Consider the following 24,292-nt stretch of genomic DNA (forward strand, 5'->3'; position numbering starts at 1 on the left):
TGTTGAATGTACAAAAAATATTTTTTGGATTTGTTTTGTCATTAAAGTTTTACATAGTTATACTAAAACTTATTCAACTTTGGTAAAAAAAAAATCAAGATGTTTAATAAAATAAACAAATTTGAAAGTTGTTTTTGTTGAATGAACATAAAAATATTTTTTGGATCTGTTTGCTTTTACGCATTGGAGATCCTCTAAAGATGGTTGAGTGTTTGTATGTACTATGACAAGTTTATGCATTTAAATTAAAAACATATATAATTAGTGGTATATATTTTTGTATTCACACAAAAACATTTAACTCAGGTGACACTTAAATCAATAATATAGGTAAGTGTCCCAGATATTGGACAATTTACTTCCCTGTTCAAATTCCTTTCTGTAAAAATGTTTATGGTAAGAATTTTCAAATAATTCAATTGCTCATTTATTTCAGTAATTAAAATTCAGAATATATAAAACTCTGACAATAGTCCATAACTGGATGAAAACACTAAGGAACTTTAGAATTTTTTGTTTGATCAATTATTCTGACAAAGTCAAAGTTTGAAAAAGAAAGTAAAAATAATTCTACTCTTATTTCCTTTTTAAGTTTACGAAATATATATTTCTTAGAGTATAACTTGATGTTCTAAAGACTATGTGTGGATTAGTCTGATCTATGTGTATCTTAACATTAATGGAAACTCTCCAACATAATAGACTAGCTGTTTTGTATATTATCTTTCTTGATCCTTTTTCCACTCTATAATAGTTGTTTTTTGCAAAAGTGGGTAAAATATCATCATTAAAGGACATCAAATAAAGGTAACAGTAGTACACTGCTGTTCAAATTTCAATTAAGAGAAAACAAACACCAGTAGTTAACTATCAATTTCAAATTGTTTTGTTTTTATAAATTCTTTAAAGATGACTGTTTTCTCTGTTTGAAGTTTATCTTATGCATGCATAGTTTTTGTGACAGTCTCCAAAACAATTAACATATATAAGTTAAACCATATTGATTTTGTGTTCAATCAAAGTGTTATCTTATGCATTTTTCAATATAAACCCATATAAGGAGTGGATTCACAATTTCTGGCTTTGATTTATTTGTAGATATGGTGTTACTGATCAGTTTTGCTACTGTGGATTCATTGTTGGATACCACTTTTCGTGGATTTTGTAAGTACATGGGAACCAAGAATTCAAATATTCAACAAATTGCCAATTTTCTGAAGGAAAGTGTTCAGACTTTGCCAAAACCACAAAATTAAACATCAATGAATATATGCAAGTTTTACTAAAACCACGAAAAATTGGTTACAACAAAAATAAATGAATCTACAGTATTTAAAAATCTATCTTTTCATAATAGTTTTCAAGATAGTGGGTCAAACAAAACAAAATGATAAAACTCATCATTTAAAGACCAAGTTCTTACTGATTATTTTGGATAGCTTTTGTAGATCTAGTCTTGCTGATGCCTCTGTTTTACAGTTTCTCAATATATAGCTTTAGTATATTACAGTTATTATTATTTGTTATAAAATAGCAAGACATGAAGCATCTATTTATATTACTGATTACTTAATTTTTAAATAATCTTGGGCAAACTATTTTTTTATATATTATATACTAGTATTCACTCCCAACATATTCATATTAGACAGTTTTTTCTCATATATTGCAGAGGTAAAAAGTAATGGCCTCATCAGTCAAGCCCCTTTGTACAATTTGCCATGATGATGGAATCTCCAACTCAGCAGTCACATGGTGCACAGAATGTGAGGTTTTCTTTTGTGAAGATTGTGAAAAACATCACAGCAAGTTCAGACAGTCTAAGAACCATAAAACCATGTCAGCTGAAGATTATCAAAAGTTACCAACATTCGTGCAAGAAATAAGTAGCCAGTGCAGAGAACACAAGAAGAAGTTTGAACTATACTGTGCATTCCATGCATGTCCCTGTTGTGTCCAGTGCATCACTGATAAACACAAGAAATGTCAAGAAATGAAACCCTTGTCTGATATCATACAGCAAGTCAAATCATCTGCCTCAGTGCAACTTTTTGAAAAAGATTTGAAGGATGTGAAGGAAAACTTAGATACAGCTGTAAAGTATCTGAAAACCAGGATCAGTACCATCAATACTCAGAAAACCAAAGCTGTTGAGGAAATCAGGTATATGAGGAAGTCGATCAGTGATTACTTAGACAAATTAGAGCAAGACATACTTGATGATTTAGAGTCTAAACATTCACAGCTGAAATCAAACATGGCCACTCTCCTGCAACAAATGGAACAGCGAGCCAGTCAGGTAGACCAAATGAAGAACCAGTTTATCAAAATGACGCAATATGCCACAGAGTTACAGATGTATATTGGTCTGAGAGAGATTGAGAAAACTACATCAGAAACATCAAAATACATAGAAGATTTAGAAAGTGGAGACAACTTCAGTGAAAAGAATCTAGAGGTCAATATTTCATCTGCTCTTCAATCAATTTTAAAAGATGTGAAATCGTTTGGTGATATCAATATCAATACCACCTCATCTTCTCTACAAATAAAAGCTGGAAGAAAAGATCAAGCTCAGCACTTGGTTCCAAAAGTTTCTGGAATTGAACAAATAAAGCCATCCTTGTTGACAAAACTGACGCTTCCAGAAGATATGAAGTCTTTAGAAATAATAGCCTGTCTTATATTACCTGATGGTAAATGTATGATACTTGATTATAACAAAAATCTACTACTGCTGTTCAGTAATGATGGCATCTTCATCAGAAAAGTAGTAACATTAACAGGATATCCATTGGATGCTTGCTTTGTCAGAAATAACACAGTGGCTGTCACATTAGGAAACACCTTCAAGGCAGTACTGGTGGATACAGAAAAGAATAAAGTTATTCAAACAATTAAACTTTCTCATGGTTGTTATGGAGTAGCAAGTGATGGTACAACTTTGATCATCAGTGATAGGGGCAGCCAATATACTACAGTGAATCTGAGTGACATGTCTCATACAATCTTAGAAGGAATGGGAGAAGTGGGCCGTGTTTCATTATACAAAGGAAATATCTATGGGACCAATTGCGGAGAAAATAAAGTCTGCTGCTATAAAAGTACTGGAGAACCTGTCTGGACATTTCAGCACCAAGACATTGCCTGGCCAGTAGGACTTACATTAGACAAGAACAGTTTTGTTTATATAGCTTCTAGTGTAAACAACAGTATTGTGGTAGTGTCACCAGATGGTAAAGCCTGTAAGAAATTACTAACAGATGTGGATGGAATCAAAGGTCCTTGGGCAATAGACATCAACAGAGAAACAGGAACGATGATAGTGTCAAGTAAAATAAGTGAAAATGGTGGTAAAACATACTATGGAACAGCTTGTATTTATAAAATCTAAAACATTTTTTGTTTAATAAATATTTAAATAAAAGTATATATGTGTGCATAGTGTTCAATGATACAATGTATCAAGTGCCTTAATTATTGTCCCAATTTGTTATAAAAATAAATCATATTTGTTTGTTTTTCATACGATCCTTTTTTCTTTTCTTTTTTTTTTATTATACATAACATCAATTATTTAACTGTAGAAAGAAGAAGTATACATTAGAATTAAACAATTAAATGTCTAACGAAGAATCAGATAACAATTTGGTCTAGAACTTTATAAGGACATGTGAAAAATTTGAGATTGAACATTTTTTGTTTTATCATACTTCCAGCTGTTAATTATAATGTACAATCACTTATTTCATAACCATTCCTACTAAATTAACAACTATGGTTTTGAGTTAGGATAGGAAAAAAAGAGGGATTGTACCAGAGCTAACAAAATCACCCCAAACAAGGTAACTAAGACAAGCATAGTGGTTTATAAGGTGCAATACCATAAAATAATTGAAAATCACATCTTAATTCATAGGAAAAAGGATTGAGAAGAAATATTCGATTGAATTTGTCATTTGCAAGAAGTTAAAATTGAGAACAGAAACAGTGAATGTGTCAAAGAGACAACAACACAACCAAAGAGCAGAAAACAGCCAAAGGCCACAAATGAATCTTCAATACAGCAAGAAAATCCCACACCCGGAGGATTTTTTTAGTTGGTCCTTTAACAAAAATGTGCACTAGTTCAGTGTTAATGAACATCATACTCAACTTTGAAATGAACAAAAGAAACTAAAATAAAAATTTATACAAAACTAACAAAGGCCAGAGGCTCCTGACTTCGGACAAGCGCAAACATGTGGTGGAATTGAACATGTTTTTGATATCTCAACCCTCCCCCTACACTTCTAGCCAATGAAAAAATCAAAGTGCTTTTAAGCACTGAACGGTAAAGATTGCTTCAATTTGTCAGCTGAAGTAAAATTAAATGCATTGGTTGTAGTTGATTTTACAACAATTCTAGATAAAGGAAGATAACTCCAATTTAAATTGAGGTGACTTTAATCCTTTATATTACAGCTATTTATACTAAATAAACAACTTAGTTTTTGAACATGGTTAATTCTTAAAGCATAAAAACACCATGTTAACAAATTCCTGGAATAGCTTAGTTATAATCTGTCATGAATTGTATAAAGAAGGTGTAAAGACCACAACTCATCAGGTGGAACTACAAAATAAAGGGCTGCGCTTAAGGGCATGATACGCCCATTGCTCTTTTAACTTGTCTTTTAATGAATTTATATGATCAACTAGAAATTGTGTGAACCCTGTCTAATACCCCCCCCCCCCAAAAAAAAAAAATAATAAATAAAAATGCACAAAAAAATTGGCACTATTAAGGCGACCTCAAATTTAACTGACTTTGTTATCTACAAGAAATTTAATGTTTTAAATTGAACTAAAGATTTTACAAATTTTATGTTTTCATCAGATTTTATTAAGTATTATTTGTTACATCAATAGATTTAAACAATTCACCAAAGTTTCATGGACATTGGTGAAAGCCTTTTTGAGTTATTGTCCGAAGTGTTAAAAATCCCCCTTTTTTATGAATAAAGCCCCATAAATCCAAAACTTAAAATCTGAAATTTATAAAAATTGAAAGGGAGCTTACATCAATAGATATAAACAATTCACCAAAGTTTCATGGACATTGATGAACGAATTTTTTAGTTATTGACCAAAGTGTTGAAAATCCCCCCTTTTTAATGAATAAAGCCCCATAAATCCAAAACTTAAAATCTGAAATTAAAAAAAAACGAAAGGGAGCTTACGTCAATAGATATAAACAATTCACCAAAGTTTCATGGAAATTGGTGAAAGCGTTTTTGAGATATTGTCCGAAGTGTTAAAAATCCCCCTTTTTTATGAATAAAGCCCCATAAATCCAAAACTTAAAATCTGAAATTAAAAAAAAACGAAAGGGAGCTTACGTCAATAGATATAAACAATTCACCAAAGTTCCATGGAAATTGGTGAAAGCGTTTTTGAGTTATTGTCCGAAGTGTGGACGACGGACGGACTAACAGACGGACGGACGGACGGACGGACGGACAACGGAATAACATAATACGTCCCGTCCTGGGCGTATAAAAACTAACATAAAGTCACTTCCACTGATGCTGTATCAACTCGTTATTTTTTTATATGTAGCAACACTCAAAGCAAGCTCTTATGAAAATTTTCAATTGAACTGACATAATTTAAGTAATTTAAGTTATTTAAACACTTGAAGGTTTTTGGTTGTAACTTGAAAGAAATGATACCTGTTACCTCACTCACAAGTATTATACTGCTACTGTTTCTTATTTTATTTTCAACAATTAGATTTTTGTTAATTAACTCAATGAGGACAAAAAGGGAAAGAGTGTATTTGAGGATGGGATAGCCCCAGCCCAAAGTTTTGCAACAAAAATGTGAAATGTGAATGGAAAGATTGAAGAAATTGGAAAGACATATGGTCTAGGGAAACCCTTGGTGTCCTGTTGCCTATGGCAAGCTTAAGTGTAGAATATATTCTACTCTAATTCAAATTCAAAGATTGTAAGGATCATTTGTACAATTATAATAAGATTATTGCATCATTACCTGCATGAACGATGTTTGGTCAGTTGATCTATACTATCTGAAAGATAATAAGTGACAATTGTGTAATTAACTGTGATCAAAATATATTAAAAATGCACCATTAAATATCTTGGACCTAATCATGCTAATAGAATGAACAAAAACAAAAAAATTAAAGCAGATATTATCACAAAGGACCTGTTAAAAATGGGTTTCACCACTGCATCGAGTGTGATACAATATTTATCCACTTGAGGCAGTTAAATTTTCAAATGTAAAACACAAGGCTTGTCGAGGGATTTAAATATTAAAAATTTAACTGTTGAGAGTGGATAAATATCGTATTACACAAGATTTGACGGCAAAATCTGTTTCTCTCATGATTTTCAATCAATACGCAGGCAAACGTCTTCTCTTTTTTTTCGAATGATCTGCAAAATGATGTGTTCTTCCTATGTGATGTCACCAGGGATGGTCGCCTTTTTTCATGCCGTCACAACAGGAAATTCAGAGGAAATCATGAAATTTCGACGTCATAATGGGATTTCAACCAACGAAGTACTGAGATCAAACAAACCATACTTTGATTAATTTTTTTTATACAATGGGTACAGAAAGGGATAAATCGATGAAGAGTTAGAGAAAGAAGCAATATATCATAACATCAATAAGGCTGTTGTAAGTTTTCTCGTTTGAATTGTTTAACATTGTCTTTTAGGGGCCTTTGATAGCTGACTATGCTGTATGGGTACCTCTGAAGGTGGTACAGCAACCTATATAGTTATTACTTTCTGTGTCATTTTGGTCTCTCATGGAGAGTCGTCTCATTGGCAATCATACCACATCTTCTTTTTTAATATCAATATAAGCTAATTAATGATTCCCTGTTGTAGAGACATATTGAACTCTCATCTATAACTTAGAATGTGAAGGATGAGAATCATTCTGGTAATGAAGCCTGAGGATGTAACTAAAGCATTCATTCTGAGGTTGTGGAAATTACAATTTACCCATCAAGTTTGGAGGGTACTGTTTGTCCATCCCAATTGTTTTGGTTGCATAAACAAACTTTGAATGCTGATTGGCAGAGCTAGGTATAGTTATGTTATACCAATAGCAGAGATGGGTCTGATTACTTTCAATGTAATTGATTAAATTACAATTACTTTGTCATTTGTACGATTAAATTAAATTAATGATTACATCATTTCTGAAAGTGTCTGATTAAATTAATGATTACATTGGCAAAGTAATCATGATTACATCTGATTACAATGAATTAAAAAAAAAACATTTTGCATGATGTGATGAATAAACGTTTAATATATATTAATTATAGCTTTTTTAGAAAGTATTGTGTTTGCTATATTATAAAATGATAACTTCAAACTTTATCTATTTAATAAACCTCAAAAGTTCACTACATACATACATGAACATTGTGTCACTGGTTACAACCCATTGCACTTTATCATCATTAATCTCTGAATTATTTTGACTTCAATTGAATATAGCTTTATAAAAAGCATTTGCTGTTTGTCTTCTGACATATTCTAGACTTTAATTTATATTTGTTTCAAGGTACAGTTTATGGGAGTTTAAATATGGATGAAATTGTACCAGTTTAATCAAATTGTAAACAAAATAAAAGTGCTAAAAATCATTGCATTTTACATGTCCAGTCCAAATACATACAAAAAATTTGCTTATTTTAAAAAAAGATATTTGTCCAACTTTTAATTAATTTTGTGCTAATTGGATAAATGATCACATGTCTGATTTATCTTTTACCATATATATTGTCCTACAGCTATACTCAGTTGCAATAAAAACAACAAACCTTAATTGGTTTCCTACCTGTCAATTCAAAGATGACAAAAATCACAACATTAACAAAAGATTATAATTAAGGGTTAATGAAAAGTATTACTTGAATATAACAGTTATTATGATATCAAATATATATATGTACATCTTTAAATTGTGAATATATGTACAATATCTTTTACTAAGGCCAGAAACATATAATTGTATTATATGTCTCTTCTTATGCTATTGATGACTTTTCAATACTGTAACAGTTTATTTTTTACTGAAGTATACAAACCAATTGCCATGTTTTATAAAAAATAAAGTAAACCAAAGTATCTTAACATGTTCAATATAAATTGAATAAGAATAACAAAAAGTTTCCTTTATTGAACATAAACACAGTTTTAAGATTTTTTTCATTGTAATCAGAATGTAATCATAAAGTAATCAGGATTACAGGGTATTTTGAAAAGTAATTGATTAAATTAAATTACATGTAATAAGATTTTTGGCTGATTAATGATTACAATGATTACTTGAAGAATTGTAATCAATTACAACTGATTAACGATTACAATTACAATTACCCCAACTCTGACCAATAGGTCAATGATTTTGTTCTCTTTTAAATGAGATGTCTTGTTGCACATTGGGAAATTAATGCTATATTTGCATTCTCGAAGGGCAGAGGAGCGTAGTATAATCTCAATATTTTTTTCTCTTTTTTACTTTAACCATACAATATATTATGGAATGTATTTTTAAAAGATAAAATAATGCAATCATCTAAGCAACATGCAGTGTACAATATATATTATATATATATATATATATTAAAAGGAATAATCTTATCTGGAAAAATGTTGAATTCTAGGAATAGATCAAAAATTTATGATGAAAACCATAACCAGTGATCTACATAAGGTGGGTCTAAATCATGTGAGCAATTTTGCTGAGTTTGATTTTACTATCCCTGATATTTCAGTAAAGACTAACTCACTTAGCCATGTGCACATCTGAAATTGTGTTAGTTTTTTAAAATGAATATCTTAACCATTTTCAGAATTCAAATTATTCCAGATTCAAATATTTCCTTCTTTCATCTAGTTTTGACCAAATATGGGCCCATTATCTCAGAACAGTTATTGAAATATCATATTATTTACAATGTTTTTCATATATTTATAGTTAACTTATTGTAAAATAATATAATCATGCTCCAATTATTCTATTGTTGAGGTGGTCATGGACGTGTTGACATACAATTATTTTGTGAAACCCATTTTGGTTTTCGTTCAAAAAAAATATAAACTTGAAACAACTAGTGAGTCAGAACTCAAAAGATGAGCACACTTGGTTCGAGCTGTGTTTTTTTTAGGGGAAGTTTTGATTCCCTCCTTGTAGTTACTTGTTCTTCAGAATTTTGGTATTTTTTTAATCCTTTTTTATTTACAGTGCAGACATTGATGTTTAATATAAAAAGAAGATGTGGTACAGTTGTCAATTAGATAAGTTTTCAAAAGAAACCATATAACACAAAAATTAATAACTATAGGCTCAACAGTGATTAAGATCTTCAACAATGAGCAAGTCCCATACATTTACATCAGTCAGTTATAAAAGGTTCTGCATGACTAAGCATATTTTATCTTTTACAGACGTTGCCATATTTTTAATAAGGCTGGATTACGAGTGACTTTATGGACATCTACATGTAGATTTGCATCCTATTTTCCGAGGGATCTTTCAGTTTACACACCAACATGTCGGAGGATATTTTGAGTTTTAACTTTGTCATACAAATAAAATTGATCAGTTTGTATGTTTACATAATGTTAAAGGAATTTGTGTATTTGGAACCTTTGTCTAAAAACAAAGTTTTCTCTTCTTCAATGCACTATATATGTTCAAACAGTAACTGAACTTTAAACAAGGAATTATTTGTTTCTGGTATAATCCTGAATTCTGGAAAACTGAAAAGAAATGTATGATGAACATGATGAAAACTAACCAACTTTAGGGGTTTAGTCCTACTTGCACAGCTAAGTTTCATTTCAAGTTACTTTTGCTTTAATATATATATAAACTATTAACTTTAATATTATTTTGAAACGTTTAATAAAACTACAATATTTGAAAGTTCTTTTTATTGAGTGTACAAAAAAAAAATGTAGATTTGTTTTTACACACATTGGAAATTCTCTAAAGATTTTTGAGTGTTTTTATTACAAGCTCACACATTTAAATCAAAACATATATATATAAATTGTATCAAATTTGTAATCTGACATACAAAAAAAAATTATCTGTTGAGATATTTGTATCCAAATCTAAATCAATAATATAGGTAAGTGTCCCATATGTTGGACATTTTACTTCCTTGTTCAAATTCCTTTCTGTCAAAATGTTTAAGGTAAGAATGTCCAAATAATTCAATTGCTCATTTATTTCAGTAATTAAAATTCAGAATTTAAAACTCTGACAATAGTCTATAACTGAATGAAATAAGTAGTCCTTCCTCTATTTTATACAGAAAGCAGAAACATAATAATTAACAAACTGGTTGAAAACACAGGAACTTGAGAATTTTTTGTTTGATCAATTATTCTGACAAAGTCAAAGTTTGAAAAAGAAAGTAAAAAAAAATCTACTCTTATTTCCTTTTTAAGTTTACTAAATATATATAAAATATCTTAGTGAATAACTTGATTTTATAAAGACTATGTGTGGATCAGTTTGATCTATGTGCATCTTGACATTAATGGAAACTCTCCAACATTATAGACTACCTGTTTGTATATCATTTTAATTGTTCCTTTTTCCACTCTATTATAGGTTTTTTTTGGCAAAAGTGGGTAAAATATCATCATTAAAGGACACGAAATAAAGGCAACAGTAGTACACTGCTGTTCAAATTTCAATTAAGAGAAACCAAACACCTAGATAACTATCAATTTCAAATTGTTTTGTTTTAATAAATTCTTTAAAGATGACTGTTTTTGCTGTTTGAAGTTTATCTTATGTATGCATAGTTTTTTGTGACGTCTCCAAATAATTAACATATAATTTAAACCATATAAATTTTGTGTTCAATCATTGTGTTATCTTATGTTTTTTTTTCAATATTAATTCGTATAAGGAGTGGATTCACAATTTCTGCCTTTGATTTGTTTGTAGATATGGTCTTACTGATCAGTTTTGCTACTGTGGATTCATCGTTGGATACCACTTTTCGTGGATTTTGTAAGTACATGGGAACCATGATTCTAAATATTCAACAAATTGCTAATTTTTTGAAGGAAAGTATTCAGACCATGCAAAGACCACGAAACTAAATATAAATGAATATATGCAAGTTTTACTCAAACCACGAAAAATTGGTTCCAACAAAAATAAATGAATCCACAGTATTTAAAAATCTATCTTTTCATAATGGTTTTCAAGATAGTGGGTCAAACAAAACAAAATGATAAAACTCATCATTTAAAGACCAAGTTCTTACTGATTATTTTGGATAGCTTTTGTAGATCTAGTCTTGCTGAAGCCTTTGTTTTACAGTTTCTCAATATATAGCTTTAGTATATTATAGTTATTGTTATTTGTTATAAAATATCAGGACATGAAGCATCTATTTATATTACTGATTACTTAATTTAGGTATAATCTTGGACAAACTATTTTTTTATATATTATATACTAGTATTCACTCCCAACATATTCATATTAGACAGTTTTTTCTCATATATTGCAGAGATAAAAAGTTAATGGCTTCATCAGTCATGTCCCTTTGTACAATTTGCCATGATGAAGGAATCTCCAACTCAGCAGTCACATGGTGCACAGAGTGTGAAGTTTTCTTTTGTGAAGATTGTGAAAAACCTCACAGCAAGTCAAGGCTGTCTAAGAACCATAAAACCATGTCAGCTGAAGATTATCAAAAGTTACCAACATTCATGCAAGAAATAAGTAGCCAGTGCAGAGATCACAAGAAGAAGTTTGAACTATACTGTTCATTCCATGCATGTCCCTGCTGTGTCCAGTGCATCACTGATAAACACAAGAAATGTCAAGATATGAAACCCTTGTCTGATATCATACAGCAAGTCAAATCATCTGCCTCAGTTCAACTTTTTGAAAAAGATTTGACAAATGTGAAGGAAAACTTAGATACAGCCATAAGGTATTTGAAAACCAGGATCAGTACCATCAATACTCAGAAAACCAAAACTGTTGAGGAAATCAGGTATATGAGGAAGTCGATCAGTGATTACTTAGACAAATTAGAGCAAGACATACTTAATGATTTAGAGTCTAAACATTCAAAGCTTAAATCAAACATGGCCACTCTCCTGCAACAAATGGAACAGCGAGCCAGTCAGGTAGACCAAATGCAGAGCCAGTTTACCAAAATGACGCAATATGCCACAGAGCTACAGATGTATATTGGTCTACGAGAGATTGAGAAAACTACAACAGAAATGGCAAAATACATAGAAGATTTAGAAGGTGGAGACCACTTCGGTGAAAAGAATCTAGAGGTTAAAATTTCATCTGCTCTTCAATCAATTTTAAAAGATGTGAAATCGTTTGGTGATATCAATATCAATACCACCTCATCTTCTCTACAAACAAAAGCTGGAAGAAAAGATCAAGCTCAGCACTTGGTTCCAAAAGTTTCTGGAATTGAACAAATAAAGCCATCCTTGTTGACAAAACTGACGCTTCCAGAAGATATGAAGTCTTTAGAAATAAGGGCCTGTCTTATATTACCTGATGGTAAATGTATGATACTTGATTATAACAAAAAACTACTACTGCGGTTCAGTAATGATGGCATCTTCATCAGAGAAGTAGTTACATTAACAGGATATCCACGTGATGCTTACTTTGTCAGAAATAACACAGTGGCTGTCACATTAGGCAACACCAACCAGACAGTACTGGTGGATACAGAAAAGAATACCGTTATTCAAACAATTCAACTTTCTCATGGTTGTTATGGAGTAGCAAGTGATGGTACAACTTTGGTCATCAGTGATAGTGTCAACCAGTGTACTACAGTGAATCTGAGTGACATGTCTCATACAATTATAAAAGGAATGGGAGAGGTTTGCCATGTTTCATTATACAAAGGAAATATCTATGGGACCAATGACAATGAAAATAGAGTCTACTGCTATAAAATTACAGGGGAACCTGTCTGGACATTTCAGCACCAAGACATTGACAGTCCAATAGGAATTACATTAGACAGGAATGGTTTTGTTTATATAGCTTCTCCTGGAAACAACAGTATCGTGGTAGTATCACCAGATGGTAAAGCCTGTAAGACAATACTATTGGAGAAGATGGAATCAAATATCCTTGGGCAATAGACATCAATAGAGAAACAGGACTTATGATACTGTCAAGTGAAATAAGTGAAAATGGTGGTGATACATACTATGAAACAGCTTGTATTTATAAAATCTAAAACATTTTTTGTTTGATAAATATTTAAAAAATTTGTAAGGGTTCCGTGGAACCCAGTGTCTCACCTACTTTTGCTGAAAATCACAGGCTCAACAAAAATGAAGGGAAAAAAATTAAAATATTCTTCTTGATACTATCTTTTGATTCTTAGAAGCTTCTGTCCAAGTTTGGTAAAAATCCGGATAGTTTATGAATCTAATAAATGTTTAAAAACGTTAATTGCTGACTGTATGTAATGTTAACTGGAATTCCATTTATAAGTAAAATACAGATACACAGGTACAAAATATTAACAAAATTTCCTTCTAAAAACTAGCTTTTGATCATAAACAAGCTTTTATCTAAGTTTGGTACATATTAAAAGTAGTATAAGAAAGTTATTATTTTATTTTTTTTAAATCTAACCAGAGTGAATGTGTTGTTTCTTGGCAAAAAATCTAAGTCCATTTAAAAGTAAAATACAGAAAAAACAGATTTATTTTTTTACAAAATTTACTTCTGATTTTTATCTTTCAATCATAAACAAGCTTGTGTCTATGCTTGGTACAAAACCAGGATAGTTTAAAAAAGTTATTAAAATTTAAAAAAACTTTAACCACTGAGTGAATGTAATGTTTCCCTGTAGAAAAACTAAGTCCATTTGTAGGTAAAATACGGAAAAAAATGGAATTTTATTTTCTACTATCATAGGTGGGGAATAATAAAATCACCCCAAACAAGGTAACTAGGACAAGTTTAGTGGTTTATAAGGTGCAATACCATCAAATCATAGAAAGTCACATCTTAATTCATAGGAAAAAGGATTGAAAAAAAATATTCTATTGAATTTAAATTGTCAGTTACATGCACAAGAAGTTAAAATCTAGAACGGAAACAGGGAATGTGTCAAAGAGACAACAACCCAACCAAAGAGCAGTAAACAGCCAAAAGCCACCAATGGATCTTAAATACAGCAAGAATATCCTACACCCTGAGGATTTCGTCAGCTGACCCGTTAACAAAAATGGGCCCTAGTTCAGTAATAATGGATGTCATACTCAACTCCGAAATATACAAAGAAACTAAAATTAAAATTCATTCAAGATTAACAAAGGTCAAAGGCTACTGACTTGGGACATAATCAAACACACAGTGAGGTTTAACATAAATCCTGCATTTAATTGCAAAATAATTCGAGAGTAAAAAACATAACTTGAGTGTTTCAAGCACCATTCTTTTTTTATTTGATATTTCAAAAAAATATTTTGGAAGCTTGAACATGGTTACTTAAAACAGTGGAAAAAAAGGTGAACATTTGATTGGTTAACTTGCAGTATGAAATTAATCACTTTGTGAAATTATGTTTGTAGTACAGGACAGAATAAACTTTACTCATGCAAGTCACATACTAAAAATCATATTTTAATTAAGAATTGAATGCTTCTTTTTGTAAATTTATTGGGGTGTAAAAGCGTTGACCGAAGTACATTTTGTATGAAGTGGGAAGCGCTTCATTCTAAAAATGTACGCACGGTCAACGCTTTTACAACCCTATAAAGTTACAAAAAGAAGCATTCAATACTTATATAATTACATTTTTTAGCTAGGATTATAAAAACGATTTTCATGAAGTTATTTTTTTAAATTCACCTGTGCACTTTATTGTGGGACCTCGTGTCATCATGAATGAAATGTTATTGTCTCATGCAACTGCTTACGGAATAACTTGTGATGTGCAATTAGCCAATCAGAATAACGTATTATAATGAAACATACATCTAATGTAATTATAAGGATATAAACAAAGGCAACAGTAGCATACAGCTGTTTAAAACTCATAAATCCATGGACAAAAAACAAAATTGGGGTAACAAACTAAAACTGAGGGAAACGCATTAAATATAAGAGGAGAACAACAACATAACACCAAAATGTATCACACACTGAGGATCAGACAAAATCCCACGAGAATAACAAATATAACATCAAAACCAAATACATGAATTTGGGATAGACAAGTACCGTGACAAGTCTTATCGCAATGTGAATTTACACAAAACAAGTATTAACAAAGGCATTATTTTCCATCCAATCAGGCCATCTTCAAGAACGAAAAAGCTATAGACTTAATTCTGTAATCTTAAGATGTGAATTTTGATGCATGTATTTTTGTTAATACTCACATAAAAAACTAGAGGCTCTAAAGAGCCTGTGTCGCTCACCTTGGTCTATGTGCATATTAAACAAAGGACACAAATGGATTCATGACAAAATTGTATTTTGGTGATGGTGATGTGTTTGAAGTTCTTACTTTACTGAACGATTTTGCTTCTTACAATTATATCTATCATGAACTTTGCCCATTAGTAACAGAGAACTATATTTGGTAAAAATTTACATAAATTTACCAAATTAATGAAAATTGTTAAAAATTGACTATAAAGGGCAATAACTCCTTAAGGGGTCAATTGACCATTTAGGTCATGTTGACTTATTTGTAGATCTTACTTTGCTGAACATTATTGCTGTTTACAGTTTATCGCTATCTATAATAGTATTCAAGATAACCAAAAACGGCAAAATTTCTTTAAAAATTACCAATTGGAGGGCAGCAACCCAACAACCAGTTGTCCAATTCATCTGAAAAATTCAGGGCAGATAGATATTGACTTGATTAACAATTTAACTTCTTGTCAGATTTGCTCTAGATGCTTTGGTTTCATAGTTATAAGCAACTAGAGGCTCTAAAGAGCCTGTGTCGCTCACCTTGGTCTATATTAATATTAAACATTGTACACAAATGAATTCATGACAAAATTGTGTTTTGGTGATGGTGATGTGTTTGAAGATCTTACTTTACTAAACATTTTTGCTGCTTACAATTATCTCTATCTATAACAGTAGTTTCTGTGGAAAATGTTAGTGAAAATCTACAAATTTTGTGAAAATTGTTAAAAAATGACTATGAAGGGCAATAACTCCTCAGGGGGTCAATTGACTATTTTGGTCATGTTGACTCATTTTTAGTTCTTACTTTACTGTACATTATTGCTGTTTACAGTTTATCTCTATCTATAATAATATTCAAGATAATAACAAAAAAACAGCAAAATTTCCTCAAAATTACCAATTTAGGGGCAGCAACCTAACAACCGATGATCCAATTCATCTGAAAATTCCTGGGCAGATAGATCTTGACCTGATCAACAATTTCAACTCTGTCAGATTTGCTCTTTTAAAATGCTTTGTTTTTTGGGTTATAAGCCAAAAACTGCATTTTACTCCCATGTTCTATTTTTAGCCATGGCCGCCATCTTGGTTGGTTGGCCAAGTTACCGGACACAATTTTTATACTAGATACCCCAAAGATGATTGTGGCCAAGTTTCATTTAATTTGGCCCAGTAGTTTCAGAGGAGAATATTTTTCTAAAAGATAACTAAGATTTACGTAATATGGTTAAAAATTGACTATAAAGGGCAATAACTCCTACAGTGGTCAACTGACCATTTTGGTCATGTTGACTTATTTGTAGATCTTACTTTGCTGAACATTATTGCTGTTTACAGTTTTTCTCTATCTATAATAATATTCAAGATAATAACCAAAAACAGCAAAATTTCCTTAAAATTACTGATTCAGGGGCAGCAACCTAACAACGGTATGTCAGATTCATCTGAAAATTTCAAGGCAGATAGATCTTAACCTGATAAACAATTTTACCCCATGTCAGACTTGCTCTAAATGCTTTGGTTTTTGAGTTATAAGCCAAAAACTGCATTTTACCCCTATGTTCTATTTTTAGCCATGGCGGCCATCTTGGTTGGTTGGCAAGGTCACCGGACACAATTTTCAAACTAGATACCTCAATGATGATTGTGGCCAAGTTTGGTTAAATTTGGCCCAGTAGTTTCAGAGGAGAAGATTTTTGTAAAAGTTAACGCCGGACGCAGGACGACGACGACGGACGGCGACGGACGACGACAGACGACGGACGCCAAGTGATGAGAAAAGCTCACTTGGCCCTTCGGGCCAGGTGAGCTTAAAATGAATTATCTCCCTTTGTATATGTTGGAATTCAACTTTGATTTCAATACAAAGTCTGAACTGAGTTATATTGAATGACTGCCATAAGGATAAGAAACCAAAAAAAAATTTCTAAAATCTTTTAATCTCAAAACCAATTTTTTTATTAAAATAATGGTATAAGAAAAATTATCCTTTTGGTTTTTTCATGATAGATCAAGCTAACTTAAACTCATAACAAAAGTCCAAAATGTCAATTGGTGCATTAAAATAAGGGAATTGAAGTTTTTTGTTACTTTACACTGTCCATTCCATAAAAGTTTTTACTATTCCTTAAACAATCTCATATAATTTGAAAACTTTACAGTTTACTTTATACACATGTAGTACATGTATTATCATTTACTGTCTATCTCCTAAATAGATCTGATTGTTATCCAATATAGATCATGAGAACTTCCTTTCTACATTTCTATACTGTACAATCCCTTTAAATATTACAACTATCCATACTAAATAAACAACTTAGTTTTTGAACATGGTTAATTCTCAAAGCATAAAAAAAACAGCATGTTAACAAATTCCTGGAAAAGGTGAGTTATGTTCTGTCAAGAATTGTATAATGAAGGTGTAAAGACCACAACTCAACAGGTGGAACTACAGAAATTTAACATAAAGTCACTTCCACTGATGCGGTATCAACTTCTTATTTTTTTATATGTGGCAATACTCAAAATAAGCTTTTAGAAAATTTGCAATTGAACTGATTAAGTGATTGGTTAACACTTGAAGGCTTTTGGTGGTAACCTGATAGAAATGATAGACATGACTACATGCATTACTGATATTTATAGATTACCTTTGATCATCTCAACCAGATTGACAATCGAATTAAGATGATCAATGAGAAAATTGAGAATGGAAATGGGGAATGTGTCAAAGAGACAACAACCTGACCAAAGAAAAAATCAACAGCAGAAGGTCACCAACAGGTCTTCAATGTAGCGAGAAATTCCAGCACCCAGAGGCATCCTTCAGCTAAACTATAGCTAATTTCCAAATTTTACACAAGAAACTTATAAAATAATACAAGACTAACAAAGGCTAGAGGCTCCTGACTTGGGACAGGCGCAAACATGTGGCGGGGTTAAACATGTTTGTGAGATCTCAACCCTCCCCTATACCTCTAGCCAATGTAGAAAAGTAAACGCATAACATGCACATTAAAATTCAGTTAAAGAAAAGTCCAAGTCTGATGTCAGAAGATGTAACCAAAAACAAGAAAGTGTCCAAAGTACACGGATGCCTCACAGCACTATCATTTTCCATGTTCAATGGACCATGAAATTGGATAAAAAATATAATAAGGCATTAAAATTTAAAAGATGATATCATAAGGAACATGTGTACTAAGTTTCAAGTTGATTGGACTTCAACTTCATCAAAAACTACCTTGACCAAAAACTTTAACGTGAAACATGCACTATCATTTTCTATGTTCAGTGGACCGTGAAATTGGGGTCAAAAGTTTAATTTGGTTTAAAAATTAGAAAGAGCATATCACAAGGAACATGTGTACTAAGTTTCAAGTTGATTGGACTTCAACTTCATCAAAAACTACCTTGACCAAAAACTTTAACCTGAAGCGGGACAGACGGACGAACAGACAGACGAACGAACAGACCGACGGACGGACAAACGGACGAACAGACCAGAAAACATAATGACCCTCTACTATCCTAGGTGGGGCATAAAATTAAAAAAAAATGACAATAATACATCAATAACAACAGACTACTAGCAGTAAACTGACATGCCAGCTCCAGACCTCATTTAAACTGACTGAAAGATTATGATTTCATCATTTGAAGATCAGGCACAATCCTTCTGGTTAGGGGTTTAGTATCATACCATCATAACATATATGAGAAGAACATAACCATTGTCTGTTTATCACTATTTTACCTATGACGGTGTTGTCAATTTTGTTAGCAATGCCACCTGACTGCTTAGTTTTTAGCAATAATTTTCCATCTCAAGCAAGAAGCATGATATGAAAATTTATGACAAAAAAAATCAAAGGAAAAAATCTGATGTAATTTATATAACTCAATGAGGACAAAAAGTGAAAGAACACTTGATGTCCTGTCGCCTTCCATTTGTTGTACATGTAAAAGTTCTTCTTTGATTCAAATGCAAGGATTATAAACTGTATAGATAAATTTGTACAATTAGAATAAGATTATTGAATCATTACCTGCATGAGAGATGATTAAAATATATTAAAAATTCATCACTTAATATCATAGACCTAATAGAATGAACAATAAATGGGGAATGTGTCCATACTCAGGGACACAGATGATGCCCCCCACCCCCACCCCCACTATGCATAAAGCACTATGAAGGGACATAACTCAAAAACTGTAACAGTGATCCTTCCAAAAATTGAACTTAGGCTGAGTTTTTGTGGTAAAAAGCCAATTATATATACATTTCATTTCATTTAGTTGGTGCAAGGACACAGTTACCTTCTTTGGTTTTCGTTGTCTACGAATATAGTCCCTAGTGTAAAAAGTGTATAACTTGCATCTTTTATTTGATACACTTTCTAAATTTATTTCTTGATATTAAATGCATGAAATATTAAGTAGGGGGATGTAATTACATGTCAAAAAAAATTTGGTGCTGAATCTTTATGTAAAGTAGTGAATTGGTCCAGTTCTAAAAGGTCAAATTTTATCACATCTGAAGCTGTCAAACTGAATTTTACACCCCCTTAACACAGAATTGTCAATATTTTGAGTTAGAGCTGGTAGAAGTTTCTATAATTTTGATATTATTTGTCTCACTGGTAGTATACTACACTGTAAAAATCTTTTTGAGAAAGAGCAGGTGCGATTTTTTAATTTGAATTTTAATAATTGTCTAAAAGAAATGCACTACGAAATAACTGTGTTCTCGGGCCAGTTGATAGAGAACAGAAACAAAAATTCAGTAGTTTTTTTCATTTGTAAAGGGACATAACCCTAGAATGGTAATCAAAGTGATTATAAGCACTTAATGGTAAAGAATGCTTCAAAAATAAAATTTATCAGTAGGAAGTAAAATTGAATACTGCATTGTATGAAGCATTATTGGCAGTTGATTCAACATTCTGAACAAGGAAAGATAACTCAAATTTTCAAAAAAGACTTGAAAATATTTTTTAAAAATGAAGAGTAACCATATACTCCACATGGCACAGCTTTATACGGCAGCAGAGGTCGAACTCTGAACAGTTGGGGCAAGTAATTGGACACAACATTTAAGCTTGATACAGCTCTGAATTTTGATTATGATTAAATAGTTGACACAACAAAAGTTTCTGACACAGTCAATGAATGTGGTCTAAGAACTTAAACTTGAAAATTTTAAAATTTTAAATTGACCATTTACCTATCATGGTCCAATATCCAAAGATTCAGCATATCATAGAACCCCAATTCAATTTTTCATGAAATCAAATAATGTTCCATTTCAGACCCTTTAGACCTCAATGCAGACCAATTTGATAACCGGGTCCAAATATTGAAAATCTAAATACATTGTACATGGTTCAGCATATCAAAAACCCCTAAGAATTCAATTTTTGTTAAATTCAAATAAAGTTTAATTTTGGACCCTTTGGACCGTAACTTAAGATCAATTTGAAAACAGGACCAAAAATTAAGAATCTTAATACACGATTAGATTTGGCATATCAAAGAACCCCAATAATTCATTCTTTGATGAAATCAAACAAAGTTTAATTTTGGACCCTTTTGGGCCCCAATTCCTAAACTGTTGGCACCAAAACTCCCTTAATCAATCCTAACCTTCCTTTCATGGTCATAAACCTTGTGTTTAAATTTCAAAGATTTCTTTTTACTTATACTGAAATTATACTGCGAAAAACAAATGTTTTCAGACGACAACCACAACGTCATACCAATATACAACCAAATTTTGCGGTTGTATACAATCTGCTTTAATTTATCAGGGGAGGGCAAAAACTAAACATTGCGTTATATAATGCATTGATTGTAGTTGATTCAACTATATTCATGGACAAAAGAAGAAAACTTCAATTTTAATGAACAGCTGTGTCATGAGCCCATGATAAGCCCATCATCTGGTGTGGAAGTTTTATGCAATAATCATTAATAGTTTCTGAAAAAGTTTGAAGGAATAATCATATATTGTTTTTGAGATAGGGCGGGACATGTGAAACCCACCCCTCTTTGTTTTTTTACAAGACACTACTAAATATCACTTAAATAAAATTTTGAATCAAAACCAAAAACTTTACAGATCTTTAGATGAATATAACAATGAAGTGTACATGTGTAAAGTTAAATTGAACAATAATAAATTGTTTTTGAGATACAGGGCAACATGTGAAAAACCCCTCCCCCTTTTTTACCAAAATACTCAATAACTCAAAAATAAAATTTTGAATCATCACTAAAAAGTATACAGATCTTAAGATTAATATAACAAAGATGTGTGTAAAGTTTTAAGCAATAATCATAAATTGTTTTTGAGATACAGCGTGACATGTAAAATAAGCCGCCCCTTTTTTACAAAGTACTCAATAACTCAAAAATGAAATATTGAATCATCACCAAAACTAATACAAATCTTAAGATTTATATAACTAAGAAGTGTGCAAAGTTTTAAGCAATAATCAAAATCCTTTTTGAGATACAGTGCGACATGTGAAAAAAACACACCCCGTGTTTTAGTTACAAACTGCTGTAACTTAAAAAGTTGCATAATGCAGCCTAACCAATAGTGGACATTATGAGGATGAATAATTTTGAATTCTGGAAAATTGATCAGAATGATTAAAACTAACATCGAACTATGTAAAGTGGGTTAGCCATGTTAAATTTGACTTTCACTGATAAAGTCTGCAGATATCTCAGAAAAGATTAACTTACAATCTGTACATGGTTAACCCTCCAAAATTGGGTTAGTTTTCAGCATAAATTTCCTAACCATTTCCAGACTTCAAAACTTTTCAAGATTCAAATATTTCCTTCTTTGATCAACTTTTGACCAAATATGTACGGGCACATTATCTTAGAACATTTATTGCAATTTAGGCACTTGCAACTATTGTGAAGTAAAATAAGCAAGAAATTATTGATTCAAGCAGAAACCGTCGAAATCCACCCCAACAACATTCTACAATCACTAGTGACTAACTGACAAATGGACTGACAGAAGTGAAGTAATATGTTCATGTTTCACAAAGAATCCTCGAGTTATGAATCCGCAAGGTCCCCTACAAATTCGAAAAATATATAACAATCTCCTCACCTCTAACTTATGCACTAAGAGATTCATATTGCAGTAGCATGGGTTTGAATCCCGGCGTGGGAATAACCAAAAATTTGCGAAAGCAAATTTACAGATCTAACATTGTTGGGTTGATGTTTAGACGAGTTGTATATACATTATGTACACAGCCATGTATCACCATCATTGATGGCGATCCGATGGAAACATCTGTTGTAGGGTTGTCACTGACTCAGACGTACTTATGAATATAATTATTTTCTGTGACTGTATCTTACATTAATTTGTAGGATCCTTTACTATAGATAATGTAGCTGATCTGTAACAATAACATCTTCATGCCTTATATATCATGTACTGTAGTACGCCGCTAGATTAAAACTGACGTGGAAAGGTAACACATGCCCACTGAAAGCTCTTTTTTGAGAGCCCAGGTGGTCGTGTGGTCTAGCGGGACAGCTGCAGTGCAGGCCATTTGGTGTCACGATATCACAGTAGCATGGGTTCGAATCCCGGCGTGGGAAGAACCAAAAATTTGCGAAAGCAAATTTACAGATCTAACATTGTTGGGTTGATGTTTAGACGAGTTGTATATATATATATATATATATATATATGAGTTTATAAAGACGAGTCTAAATTGAAAACTACGTTAAACCGGAGGGAAAATATAATACAAGCCCAAACAAAAAAATAGAGTTTATAAAGATACAGCTATAAAGCTGCAGCCCAAAATAAAGTGGAGACAACTTCGGTGAAAAAGATCTAAGAGTCAACATATCATCTGATCTTCAATCAATTTTAAAAGATGTCAAATCAATATCAATACCACCTCTTCTACTCTACAAATGAAGGTTGGAAGAAAAGATCAGGCCCAGCACTTGGTTCCAAAAGTATCTGGAATTGAACTAATAAAGCCATCCTTGTTGACAAGACTCTGACGTGTCCAGAAAATATGAAATCTTTTGATATAAGGGCCTGTCTTATATTACCTGATGGTAAATTTATAACACTTGATTGGAATGAAAAACAATTTCTTCTGTTCAGTAATGATGGCACCTTCATCAGAAAAGTAGTAACATTAACAGGATATCCATGGAATGCTTGCTTTGTCAGAAATAACACAGTGGCTGTCACCTTAGTAAACACAAACCGGACAGTACTGGTGGATACAGAAAAGAATACAGTTATTCAAACAATTCAACTTTCTCATTTCTGTTTTGGAGTAGCAAGTGATGGTAAAACTTTGGTCATCAGTGATAGTGTCAGCCGATGTACTACAGTGAATCTGAGTGACATGTCTCATAAAATCATAGAAGAAATGGGAAGGGTGTGCCATGTTTCATTATACAAAGGAAATATCTATTTGACCAATTACGATGAAAATAAAGTCTGCTGCTATAAAATTACAGGGGAACCTGTCTGGTCATTTCAGCATCAAGATATTGCCTGGCCAAGAGGAATAACATTAGACAAGAATGGTTTTGTTTATATAGCTTCTGATAGAAACAACAGTATTGTGGTAGTATCCCCAGATGGTAAAGCCTGTAAGACAATATACTATTGGAGGATGATGGAATCGTAGATCCTTGGGCAATAGACATCAACAGAGAAACAGGAATGATGATAGTGTCAAGTAAAAGTAGTGACGATAACAGTGTTAAA

The 24,292-nt window shown here is 31.8% G+C and overlaps 2 protein-coding genes across 2 annotated transcripts; both read left to right on the top strand.

The window, feature by feature from the left end:
* The first annotated feature begins 346 nt into the window (after positions 1-346).
* LOC134709932 (uncharacterized) lies at positions 347-3,394 on the top strand. Its single transcript, XM_063570054.1, has 3 exons — positions 347-396; positions 1,099-1,164; positions 1,673-3,394. The coding sequence occupies exon 3, from the start codon at positions 1,685-1,687 to the stop codon at positions 3,392-3,394; it is 1,710 nt and encodes a 569-aa protein (XP_063426124.1). The 5' UTR covers positions 347-396; positions 1,099-1,164; positions 1,673-1,684.
* A 6,805-nt stretch (positions 3,395-10,199) lies between these two features.
* Positions 10,200-13,573, top strand: LOC134710084 (uncharacterized). The gene is made up of 3 exons (XM_063570266.1): positions 10,200-10,240; positions 11,005-11,070; positions 11,579-13,573. Exon 3 carries the CDS (start codon positions 11,592-11,594, stop codon positions 13,200-13,202), a length of 1,611 nt encoding a protein of 536 aa, XP_063426336.1. The 5' UTR covers positions 10,200-10,240; positions 11,005-11,070; positions 11,579-11,591; the 3' UTR covers positions 13,203-13,573.
* The last annotated feature ends 10,719 nt before the right edge of the window (positions 13,574-24,292 follow it).

The sequence above is a fragment of the Mytilus trossulus genome, chromosome 3 (genome assembly GCF_036588685.1).
Source record: "Mytilus trossulus isolate FHL-02 chromosome 3, PNRI_Mtr1.1.1.hap1, whole genome shotgun sequence".
Taxonomy (NCBI): Eukaryota; Metazoa; Mollusca; class Bivalvia; order Mytilida; family Mytilidae; genus Mytilus; species Mytilus trossulus.